Source organism: Mus musculus, chromosome 4 (genome assembly GCF_000001635.26).
Source record: "Mus musculus strain C57BL/6J chromosome 4, GRCm38.p6 C57BL/6J".
In the NCBI taxonomy this organism is placed as follows: domain Eukaryota; kingdom Metazoa; phylum Chordata; class Mammalia; order Rodentia; family Muridae; genus Mus; species Mus musculus.
The window spans coordinates 131,926,450-131,939,344 of NC_000070.6; the positions used below are offsets into that span (position 1 = coordinate 131,926,450).

At 48.1% G+C, this 12,895-nt stretch overlaps 1 protein-coding gene across 24 annotated transcripts in view; it reads right to left on the minus strand.

The window, feature by feature from the left end:
- Epb41 (erythrocyte membrane protein band 4.1) overlaps positions 1–12,895 on the minus strand; it is a 151,934-nt gene that overhangs the window by 3,037 nt on the left and 136,002 nt on the right. For 14 of the 24 annotated variants that reach the window (XM_030253585.1, XM_006538902.4, XM_006538900.4 and 11 more), the window contains 5 exons: positions 10,566–11,015; positions 9,290–9,418; positions 3,245–3,346; positions 2,043–2,123; positions 55–159 (listed from right to left, as the gene is read on the minus strand). In XM_030253585.1, coding sequence (XP_030109445.1) covers positions 61–159; positions 2,043–2,123; positions 3,245–3,346; positions 9,290–9,418; positions 10,566–11,015 — 861 coding nt within the window. In that variant the 3' untranslated portion in view covers positions 55–60. The remainder of the gene's footprint in view (positions 1–54; positions 160–2,042; positions 2,124–3,244; positions 3,347–9,289; positions 9,419–10,565; positions 11,016–12,895) is intronic. The other 10 variants (XM_006538912.4, XM_017320241.2, XM_006538910.4 and 7 more) reach the window with 1 other exon arrangement.

The following is a 12,895-nucleotide window of genomic DNA, read 5'->3' on the forward strand; positions in this document are numbered from 1 at the left end:
GAACTCTCTCCGGCTGAGATGGCAGCACTTCCCATCCCTGAAGGAACACCCTACCTGAGCTCACTCCTCAGAGATCTCTGTCTCCTGGTGGACGACCACCTTGGTCACTGACATGTCTGGATGCTGCTCCTTGGCTTCCTTGATGGCTTGTACAAGGACCTGTGACAAGAGGCAGAGCTCATCAGGCAAAGAGCAACCTGGCTGATGAAGGTAGCCTGGGGCAGCACACAGCACAGCCCAAGGCGACCAATGCCTTGTCCTGTCCTAGCCTAACCTACGGACTCAGAGCAGAGGCAGGGAAGGGCAGAGGTTTTCTTCAGAAAAGTGGGCAACCTCAGGAGGGAGAAGATCTGTTCACATGTGAGATCTAGAGCATAAACCGTTCAACTCAGGAACGGGGTAGTCAGGTCAGGAAGGCAGGGAAGCACAGGTTTTAAAAAGGAAGAGGTGTCTTGGCACCAGTGGAAGGAAGTTAGGAAGACACAGGCAGGCTGACCTATGGCGTGCTAGGTACTGGCCTAAGCACATTCATTTAGGGAATCTTCACAACAGAGGGAGTCAGGCTTGTGCTGTGTTCCACTCTACAAACAAGGGAGCTGCAGGCCACACAGATGCCAAGTTGCTTCTTAGCTGGGAGGGCAACCGAGTTTTTTAATTTAAGCCTCTTCTTTGCCACATAGTCCGTTAAGTCCCAGGGTGCCAGTCTGAGCCCCTGAAACAGCTACAGAGCACAGAGGGACAGCCACAGCAGGAAGTGACACCACTATCCAAGTAGCCTGTTAGAGCTGTCTGTCTGATGGTTCCTAAGAACAATCCCCAGCCAGGACCAGAGGGAGACAATACCTGGCATCTAGATTTCCACAAAAACGCTGTCTCTGCTGCCCCCCCCCTCTTCTTCCCTGCCCCAGCTGCCACTCTCTAGGCCCAGCTCAAGCCCTCCCCCTGGAGGCCCCACCTCCTTCTAGGAAAGCCGGCAACTTAGCTGCTTTTCTCAACAGTCCTTCCTAGAAGAAACAAGGGGCCCTTGAGCTGTCTCTGAGCCGTCGAGTGTCATTACACTGACTCTGACCCATGCTGATCTTCATTTTACAGAATAAAGTCGCTGCTCAGAGTCACTCAAAAGAGCATCGGACAGATCAGGGGCAGAGATAGGGTTCAGGCCTGTCTGCTCTAAATACCTTCTCCCCACAGCTCTTGTGAGAGACAGACAACACACAGCAGAGTTCAAACCACAGGTTGTGGCTGATAGTAAGGACCCACCTAGCTCAGCACATGGGCCCCAAGGCCCCGATTTGGGCCTCCAACTTTGCTTCTGGGACCTTGAGCAGTGTCCACAGCAGTGAGTTAGTTCAGCCCTCCAGCCGCCTCCTGTTCTCAGGTACCTCAGCAGAGGCCAGCCGCTCGCTGCTCTGGCAGGCCTACCCCCTCCACAGCCTCTTCCACCCCCTCTCTGCAGCTTCACTGTTCTAGCAGCCCCCAGCAGAGAGCTAGGAACATTAATTCTGACCTTATTATTTTCTAATTGCCTGTAGCACACAATTAGCACCTAATTGACATAAAAACATAGAACGTTAGCACCCAGAAGGGCCCAGAATTATCTGGATCGAGCTACTCTTTTTTAGAGAGGAGACAATCAGATGTAAAGTGATCTACCCAAGGTCACACAGCAAGCAGGAGACGGATCCAGGACATAGAATGAGTTCTACTTTTCCTGGTGTCCTATCCACCTCCTGCTCTCTCCCCCTGCAACAAGCTCAGCTATGACAGCACTCTGCAGCAGGGGACAGCACCTCCCCTTTGCCTCTGTGCCACCAGCACCCCTGAACAACACCACCATCACCACCACACACACACTTTTTGTTATTTGAGACAGGGTCTCAGTGTGTAGCTCAGGCTGGCTGTGGTGAACTTCCTACCTCAGTCACCGTGCTTATCTGCCCTACCAGGAGCCCCGCCCCCTCAGCTTCCATATTTTGAGCTTGCCTGTTTCGCTCCTTAGAGCTAAGGCAACTGTGCCCACAAGGCCTCCACCACATTCCCACCTGATCATGGTCGATATCGGCATCTCCTGTGATCACAATTCTCTTCTCGATCCGGGTCTCAGAAATCCCACCTTTTACAGTCTGTAACCAAAGGAAAATACCCAGTGAGAGCCATGCACAGCAGGAAGGAAAAGCAAGACAGCCTAGATGGTTCTAAAAGCTCCTGTCCAAAATGTTTTATTTGTTTGTTATCTAAGAATATAGCCCAGGCTGAGCACCACTGTACTGGCCCTGGCCAGGACAGCCTTTTCCCACATCTTAGCCCAGGGTACAACCTGCTGAAAGGAGTACCCCGCTACCCGACCTCGGCCCACGAGACTCTATAGTACAAGAACAAAGGGACACAATTAGTTATTTACTTGCTTTCTTCTTTTTCTCAAAACCACAGACAACCAGCAAGAGGCAGGGGCATGCCTTGCTGTCCTTGTATTTTTTACTTGATTGTTTCTAGGATGGGGACACAGCTTCAAACAGGGACCTCCTATTTATAACAAAGCTGGGCCAAATTTTGTTTTCTTTTTTTCTTTTTTCCTAAACAGATTGCAGGCCAGGAGTGGTGGCACACACCTATAATCCCAGCACTTCTTAGCCTAAGGTAGTACTTGTGAGTTCTAGGTCAGCCTGGGCTACAGAGTGAGATGTCTCAGAGTGGGGGCTGGGGAGATATTTCCTCTAGTGCTACGGCAAAGCTGGGCTGCCTGATTGACTAAGGATAGTTCCAAGTTTTGGCATTTTGTCCCCATTGTTTCCTGTAAAGCAGTCCAGTGATTTCAGAGTTGCAGCTCTAAACGACAGTTCCTGTGGCCTCAGGACAACACACAAAATGAGTCATCAGATCCCAGCCTTGGCTTCTAGCTCAGAAAGTATGATTGTATCATATCAACAATCCCTGTCCTTAAACTGTGTGCGTGTGTATGTGATCGCATGTTGGGGATGAAACCCACACCCTGTGCATGGTAGGTACGTGTTCTCCCACCAAATGATACCCCGTCTAGAGCTGAATTTCAACTTCCTCCACAGCAAGCTGGACAGATGTGTAATGAAAGGACAATGACTATGTGGCATTCCCAGTGTATCCTGGGAAGGCATCTTTCCAACTTGGACACTGAGTAACAACGGGGACAGAGCTGAGAGTCTTTGCTTCTGTAGGCTCCCTGTAGGGTGGGGCACCAAGCTCATCAAGCCGATGGACGCTCCTTTACCTTGGTAATCTGTGTCGTGGTTGTACTACTTGTGGTCTCGGATGTGATGGTCTGGGCTGTCAGCAAGACTCCAGGGTCTAAGTCCCCATTGCTGTCCTCAGTCTGCAGAATAAAGGACAGGTCATCAGGTGCCTCAAGATCAAACCCCCAGGGTCAAAATGGCTTGTCAGCTGTATTCTGCTTCAAAAATCTAATCCCTTTTCAGTGCCCTCTCATTTGATAAGCAGATCCGATCTCCTGGGAACAAGATTCTGGCTAAAAAAGCTGGATGAATGGGGCTGGAGAGATAGCTTAGTGTCTAAGAGCACTGGCTGTTCTTCCAGAGGACCTAGGTTTGATAGGGTTCTCCTCCCTAGCACCTACATGACAGCTCGTAACCATCTGTAACTCCAATTCCAATATCCTACGACAGCCAGTGCTACCTAGTGAGACTCTGTCTTGAAACAAACAAACAAACAAACAAGTAAAGAAGTTGAATAAAGTCAGATGTGCTGGCACACACATTTGATTCCAGCACTTGGGAGGCAGAGGCAAGCAGAGCTCTGAGTCTGAGGCTAGTATGGACTATAAATTCTAGGATAGCCAGGGCTGCAGAGTGCCCTGCTCCCCAAACATGTTGAGTACGAGATCCTCAGCACTAGGTCAATAACTGGAGTAGGTCTGAAAGAGGCAGGAGTGTGGCAGCTTCAAGGGTGACTCCAGCTACACAGGGGCAACATGCTGCAGTTCACAAAGAGCCCCTGAAGCATCAGCACCACCCATGAGAAAGCAGGGACCATGCATGGTAGGCTTTAGAGACTCTTACTGTAAGGGTTCTTCCTTGTTGGGAAGGGCATAAGTATTTTAAATGCCAGGATTCAAAACATGGGCTCAAACAAGGACTAAGGTTGCTAGTCATGATTAACTAAGAAAGGACGTTAGCAGGAAGCTAGAGACATGGTGGCAGGGCCAGGGACAACTGTTATCAGCAGGCATGTGGGCAGTGGAGCCAACCTCCATGGCCAGGACAGAAGAAAACTGGAGGAAGACAGAGCTTCCCTAAGGCTTGTGCTTGCTAGTAAGCAGATCAGAAACCCTGGGCCCTGGTGTCAGAGAACAGACGTGGACACTATCTCCATAAAGGTACCACACAACAGAGAACGGACACTATTTCCATGGTGGGCACCGCACCAGACAACAGTAAATCACCCCTCCTCCTCTTTATGTAAATCGCCAGAATAAGCTGTGTTGTCAGCTTTGTTTTTTTACTATGCTGCTCAGGCTAGCCTCGACTCCCCAGGCTCCTGTGACTCTCCTGCCTCAGTTCCTGAATAACCGAGGCCACAGGTGTGGAACACCATGACTTGCTTTATTTCACTTATGAGCAGGGCCAACTTTCATCTGGACAAACACATCTCTGTGGTACTGGGGGGGGGGAGCGGGGGGGGAGGGGGGAGAAAACTAGGAAGGGGCAGAACCCTGGGAAAGGCCAGGTTCCCACCCTTCACACCAGTGCAGTGCTGGCTGGCCCACTTGTGTTTTCTTCTGTTGAGACCATTTACCTATGGAAGATTCAGACCCGACATGTATGTTTTACACTCCTACTATGTGTCGAGCACACCGTGCGACTGCTGCCTCACACCTGAGGTACCTGAGGTACTGTTTGGTTCTCTGTGTAGTTAGAAAAACTGGGCTTCAGGGAGGTCGATTTGTCCAAGTCCTATACACTGATAGGTGTTTAAATAACACTGAATGGGTGAGAAATTTGTTTGAGGACTAGAATTTGAGTTTCCCTGGAGTTAGCACCCAGCTATGGAAACAACTCACTGTCCAGGCTCCAAGTAGTTCACACTGGCTTCAAACTATGTAGCCAAGGCTGGACTTGAACTCACGATCCTGTAGCTTCTGTTTCCTCACTTTCTCTCTAGGTCTCAAGTAGCTCAGGTTGGCCTAAAGTTCCCTTTGTAGCTGAGGCTGGCCTTGAAACCTCCCCACCATCCTCCTGCCTCTACTTCCCACATGCTAGGATTTCAGGCACGCACTACCACGCCCACCAGTTTTCATTTATAGAAGCTGGCACTGTAGCATGTGCTCTGCCTAAACACAGCACTGTGAAGATCAAAAGAATCACAGAAGTGGAAGTGCTTCGGAAGAGTATAAATCAGCCAGGAGTGGTACTGCAGGCCTTTAATCCCAGCACTCAGGAGGCAGAGGCAGGTGGATCTCTGTGAGTTCGAGGCCAGCCTTGTCTATATAGTGAGTTCCAGGACAGCCAGGGCTGTATAGAACCATGACTTGAAAAGGCCAAGCAAACAAAAGGCTATGAAATGTCATGCCTGAGCACAGAGCTGAGCCTGTGGGTGTTTCCAACTGCTGCTCAACCTGCAATCTCTTCTTCTTGTCTCTGGAGGAGGAGATGGAGGCCCTGTCATGGCTGCCACCTTACACCTATCCACTCCTCCCTCACTGGTCTCCTTTCCTTCACCCCATCACCAGCACTTCACTGACAGTCACCTGTCAACCTCCACTTGTCCCGTAAGCCAGGCATTTCATTCAAGTAAAACGTCTACGGAGATGTGCACGTGAATGCTCCCAGCAGCTCTCGTCACATTTGCCCAACTCTGGATACACCTCAGGTGTCCATCAAAGTGAAAGGAGAAAAGCTGTGGCCTTGAGACCCAGGAGATGACTCAGCAGGTAAAGCCCTTGCTGTGTAAGCCTGGGAAGCAGGTTCCCACGCGCGGACCCCAGTCAGTGCTGAGTGGGTGAGAAGCCCACTTGTAAGAAAACAGGATATAACACCACTAAGCTGGTGTTGCTGCCCAGGACCGAAATCCAAACACTAAGGAGCCTGAGCATGGTCTACAGTTCTTGGAAAGCACAGTCTGTGTGTGAAGCCAGAGGGGGTGGGATAGACAGAGAGACAGTATACATTTGTGGTCCTCCACCTCTCAACAGGATGCCTGCCTTATAAGGTTCTGAGAGGGAACCCAGGCTTCTGGGTTAGTAGACAGCCCACTATTGACTGAGCCCTACTACCCTGCATTTTAAAAGAATCTTGATAGGGACTCAATTGCCTAGGTTGGCCTTGAACTCACAATCCTAAGAGCCCAAGAGCAGCTAGGATATAGGTCTGCACTGCCAAGCTTGGCCCTACCAAATTTTTAATGTATGTGCTACAGAGTTTTAAAACTTCAACATGAAGCTTAAGTGGCGTGCAGTGAGCCTCCCTCTCATTTCCGAGCAGGCTCAGTTCCAGTCTGGTTTGTTTTTTGAGACAGGGCTTCTCTGTGCAGCCCTGGCTGTTCTGGAACTCACTCTGTAGTCCAGGCTGGCTTTGAACTCAGAGATCCACCTGCCTCTGCCTCCCAAGTGCTGGGGCTAAGGGTGTGCACCACCACCGCCCAACCTTTAGGTCCTGTCTCATTCTTGGGGGTCACCCTTCTTTTACCTGATTTGTCTTTTATTTTTTGTTTTGGTTTTATTAGGCTCAAGATGGTCCTCCTGCCTCAGTTTCCCAAGTGCTAAGACCAGAGGTGAGCCTCATATATGGCTCCCACTTTTTTTCATGCATTGAGTGTTTTTGTGTCTGTGTGTAGAAATGTGTGTGTAAATGTGTAAATGTGTGTGTGTGTGTAGAGCCCAGAGGTGAGCAACGGCTGTCTGCCTCAACTGTTTTCCATCTTACTTGTTTGTTGTTTGTTTCTTTTTTTTTTTTAAGATTTATTTACTTATTATATGTAAGTACATTGTAGCTGTCCTCAGACACTCCAGAAGAGGGAGTCAGATCTTGTTACGGATGGTTGTGAGCCACCATGTGGTTGCTGGGATTTGAACTCTGGACCTTCGGAAGAGCAGTCGGGTGCTCTTACCCACTGAGCCATCTCACCAGCCCTGTTGTTTGTTTTCAAGTCAGGTTTTCACTCATGGAGATCCACCTGCCTCTGCCGCCCGGGTGTGCACCACCATGCCTAGCTTCTAGCTTATTTTTGAAATGGGATGTCTCACTGAACCTGGAGCTCATTAACTTATATAGTTTGGCTGGACACTGAGCTCTCAGGATTGTCCTGTCCCCTCTCTCCTGCCCACCAGCACTGAGGCGACAGGTGCTTGCTCCACACCTGGCTTCTTCCACGGGAGCTGGGATCTGAACTCAGGTCTTCATACTTGTACAGCAAGCACATTACCAACTAGCCCAGCCCCTCAGCCCTTTGTTTTTAATTATCTATCCAGGGAGAATGTATGGCCTCAAGGTCACATCACACGTAGCGATTGCATACATGGCTACCCGCCCTCCTTCCTGCCCATGAACAAAAGATCATATTATTCGCACGTTTGGTGTAGGTATGACGTGAAGTTTACCCTTGTATTATGCAAATGCTGATTTCTCTGCCCTTATTCTTTGTTTCAATTCAGACACAGAATTGTAATTGTAATGCTTATACCAAGAATCTCCTGTCTCAAGTTTGTGTACATAATTCTTACTTTTTTTTTTTTTTTCCAGAGATGAGAACTGAACCCAGGGCCTCGTGCCTGCCAGGCAAGCGCTGTACCACTGAGCTAAATGCCCAACCCCAACAATTCTTACTATTTATTCTCTGCCTTGTCAATAAATGCTGATACCCAATGGCCGGGCAGAAGAGAGAATAGGGTGGGAACTTCCACCAGCAGAGGGGAGAGGAATTCAGACTGGAGCCAGGAAGAGAGTGTCCGAGAGGACACCACGGGAAGAAACTTCTGAAGCAGAGAAGGCTAGAACAATATTAAAGTCAGGCATCATGAGGCGGGGCCGGGAGGCAGCCGGATTAGCATGGGAGGTTAAGGTTGATCATTTAACTACCCAGGTATTGAGGTGCATGGTGAAATAAACCATGGCTTCTCTATGTGGTTAATGGGGACTGGCAGTGGTGAAGAAGCAGAGCTGCCGGATTAATTCACTCTATATGTTTATATTAAAACAATTCATTTTACAGTTTGGCCGCAGTGCTAACTCCCACAGCAGAAGCCACACAGAAGTTCCTCAGGACGATACTCCATAACTTATTTAACCAGCGCCCACCACTGAAGGCCATTTAGGTTGCTTCCAAGGCAGTGACAATTTAAAGCATGCACATCCTTTGCATATGTAAGTCATTCTTTTCTGCGTACGTACAATTATAACACTGGCTTGTTTCTTTTTCTTCTTTTCCTTCTTCTTCAGTCACCTCCACTGCTAAGGCCTACTTGATAGCTTTTCTCTCCCTATTGACTGGCAGGTCTTTCCCTTCACTTCCTAAGGCTATACTTACTTCTGTTCCTATGATCATCTCCCCAGATCTGCCCTGGTCATAACCTTGTCTCCAGGCCTGTCCCTACTTTAATACAGTCATCACGCAGCTCTGGGGATCATCTTAAAAAGGCCATTGCTTTAATAATGCTACTTTATCACCCTCCACCCAGAACCTCGAAGCAACTTGTCACTGGACCACACCGAGAGAGAGGAGACACAGACACTGACGGAAGGAACATCATGGAGACGCCAGTGCTCTGCAGAGCCATCTCACCTAAACTTCTTGCAATTCTGCAGTGGGGTGTCATCCTGTCCCAAGTCAGAGCCAGTGAGGGGAGGTTGGTGACTGGTCTAGGATTATCTAGCAAGCAAGTGCTCCTCTCAGGGGAGACAATGCTATGTCAAATTGTAAAGCACACAACCCAAGCTTCCTGAGGACGAAGCATCAAGTGGCTCATGGTGATGGGCAGACTGCCTGAAGAGATCTTCAGGGCTGAGCCAGAGCTACCCTGCTGCCCCTATGCTCTGTGTTCTACCACTGAGCTGCATCCCCCGCTCCTTGAATTCTCTCTATCCCATTTGAGTTTTGTTATAGAACTGTTTAGTATCTGATGTGTGTTTATGTCGTTTCCTCTCCTTTTTTCATTTTTGCTTGTTACTTTTTCCACTCAAGGTCTTTCAGGCTAGCCCAGGGAGGCTCTCGAACTCCCAACCACCTGTTCCACCCTCAGTGTGGGGATTCTATCATGGGCCACTGTGTCTTACCCATCTCTCCGAAGCAGCAGACAGTGTCTTACCTGGGCAGCTTCATAGGTGATGGTCTTGGTCTCAGTGTGGACAATAGGGACATCTTTGGTTGGGATTTCACTTTTCACAGCATTGGCAGTATCTGAGATGGTGACAGTTTGAGTCTTTACCAGAGGAGGCTGTGGACAGTAAGGAAACAGAGTTGGCCAAATCAAATCCTCTTGCAGGCAGTGGCGAGCTGAACCCTCTGACCCTGATCTGATCAAAGCATTAGCTTGAATCAAGCAAAGGTTGGAGTCGCTCTCCAAAGGACACCATTCCCAAAAAGCCCTGACAAGGTGCCACGTCTTGAGAAGGGCATGGAAAGAGGTATTACTGCAGCCACTTTCATAAGCTTAATGGAAAATTATAACGCCAGACAGTTTATGACCGGCGATATAAAACACTTCAGACCAACCTTCAGAATTTGAATATAAAATTATTTGCCAAATAGAAATCACTTCTATTCGTCCTTGTGACTGGACATTATAATTAAGAAAACTAGGCACATTTCCCCACTAAGTACAAACGTATATGGAGCAGCAGAAGCCCTGGAACACATTTCCTTGGAATTCATTAACTTCTTTCAAATCAATGTCAGATGTTCACTTTGGATTTACAGAGAAGAAACAGTATTTGGAAAACCAGAAAGAAAAAAAAAATCAGTTGTCCCACCACCTGGTGATTAATTTCAGAATTCCGAAAGAATGAACATTAGTGGGATGCCACAGGCCTTTCTGCTTATCTGTTCACCTTTCCCAGGATATCAATCACCCTAAAACTACCATTTCCACCGTGATAAGGTTAAGCGGCCATTCACCTTAGTGCAGAAGTTAGTGCCCGTGATCACGGAACCCCATGAGGAGGCAGTGGAAGTGTGGGGCTGGCCAACAGAGTGGTCACATGTCAGTGAGGAGAACTGGAAAATTCTTGAGCATGGTCTTAGGACTCTGAAGGCTCCTCCCCACAGGAGTCTCTGTAATTCATCTCTCACCATAGCTCAGCCTTGAGACTGGAGAGAGGAACCAACTTATACCAGCTGCTCTACGGTAAATAGCTGGAGTTTATTCCTAAGAGTTTTGTTAAGTTACTTTAAGAGAAAACGTGACTAGTCAGAGTTCATTCCTCTGACTGAGTTTCTTTACGCCACCAAGGGCTTCACTTTTAACTGTGCCTCTGAGAACAGCAGAGACCACACCCTTTTCCACCACTGCCACCTCTCCTCCTCCACAGACCAGATGCCGACCCGGCCCTCTCCCAAAGAGTCATTGTCAAAGCGGTTACTACCTGGAAACTTCGAATGAGGGTGGGGAACTGGTTACCCACAGGTGAGTCAAGAAAGGATCCGCTCTGGGTCTCAAGGGTCTCTGCTGCTGCACCCAGCTCTTCGCTACTGTCTGCCTTTTCCCCACCGAGTTGCAGCTGGCAGGAAGCTGGAGTTACTGGGAAACTGAATGCACTGGCCTGTTCCTCCACTCCTAAGCATTCCCCACTTGGGCCTGTTGGCATCTCTTCAGCATCAAGATAGCCAGCTGCCCCCTGCTCCTTCTCTTCCGCCTCCTTGCTGTTTATGGAGAGGGAGCCAGAACCAAAGCTCTGTGGAGACGCCGGCGGAGTGGTCATCAGGCTCTGACTAGGAACTACTGACTGTTTGGGGCACTCCCATTCAGAGGCAGGGTAGGTGGATGGCCCTTTTGTCACGGTAGCCACCTCCTCTGTTCGAATGCCATTTACACTCTACAAATGAATGACACACACAAAGCAAGATCATGGATAAGTGGAGAAATCGAAGTGAAACCCTGAGAATCAGCAAGGATGTTCAGGAAGTCTCAAACATATTAATGTTATTCCCACCAAGACTCTTAGCTCCAAAGATGGTTAAAAGAACAACTATTCCTACACGAGTCAGGAGCTTAAGCAGTTCCAACTCTGTTTGGACCTATTTCTGAACCAGAGTCAACAGGAGAACAATTTCAGTGCACCTCACATGATTATGCACGTTCATCTGCCTGCAGCCCTCGGAATACAGCATCTGCGTTCATACGTAAAGGGGTTGCTTTGTCACTCCCGTTCACTGGCTCAGTTATGCAAAAGACAGTGTAACTTGGGAGTTCATCAAAACATGCTCTTGATGAGTTCTCATATCTCCACACTGTACACATCATAGGGTTCCTCAGAGGAAGCTAAGATTGGACTTCTGTCAGCTGGGAGACAGGAGTAGAGTCCATGTTGCATACATGGCTTCAGACCTGATCCTGATGTCCGGCCTGAGGCCAGGGGATGAGAAATGAGCTGGCAAACTTCTTCACAGATGAACTGCCCATCGTGCCAACCACAGAGGGAGGGAAGTCCAGGAAACAGTTTCCTCTGGCTACATGCCTCTCCTCATAGAACATGGGATGGATATGTATACATGTATATATGCACACACACACACATACATACACATAGATGTACATATTTAATTAGCTTTTACTACATCATTTTTAAAATTTGTGGCTCTGAAGCAGTTCATCATGAGAAGCTAAGCATTCACATAATATAAACTAACGTGAACTTAAAATCCGCCTTTCACGTTCAGCTTGACTTTCTGGCAATCTTCCGAGTATTGATTCTGGCTGCTATGAGGAGATGCTCCCTTGTGTGGGAGTTAGGACCACTCAGGTCTCAGATCTCAGAAAGATCACTGCATTGCTTTGCATGCTGTGTGGGAAAAGGGATCTTTTAGGAAGGTGTTCCCAGAGAAAATACACAGCTTGCACCAGCTCACACATTTCAGTGTCAATCAATCGATCAACCAATGAATCGTCTACCTACCTACTATCTGTCTATCCACTTATATTTAAAAACCACTGCTCTTTCCCTATACACCAGCCCATTTTGTGATGAACATAAGTAATGCCCTCTTAAGGCCCTGAATTCTGGATCCATTTAACTCCTAAGTCATCTTCAAACAGGCAGCTGAGGAGCATCTGGAACAGGCCCACGCTGAATCAGACAAGGATATCTTTTACTAGTCAGTCATAAGTATTACACAGGGCATGCAAGAGAGCTGAGGGGTCAAGATTCTAGTTCTCCATAGATCAGACACATAACATATATTGGCTAAATAGCATATGAATTTCCTCATATTTAAAATGAGACTAACGTTTACCTGGGCTTGTAGAGGCCTTAGGATCAAGTATAATAATATCTATGAAAACACTTTCAACTCTAAGGTCCCAACCCCCTTCACATAATTCAACCAATAATCAGCAGGGCAGCTATGATGTGCTAGGCCCAGAGGACACAAGAACTGGTCTGTCATAGCTATGAAAACACTGGACGACTTTCTAGCACCCTTATCCCACAAACCTTTGGATTTTTCCAACCTCTAAAGAGTTAACCGAAAATAGCTCACAAATGGGCCTTCTCACGATGTACCCCAGCCCAGCTCTGGGAAGTACTAAGACCAGTCACATGCAGGGGAGTAGCAAAACTTCTCCTCTACATAATTTTCCTACAACTGGAAGGCTGGCTGATTATGACAACCAAACAATGGTCAACCTTGTTTTGTTTTGTTTTTTTAAGAACAGTGTCACTATGTATCCCTGGCTGGCCTTGAATTTGTGATTAAC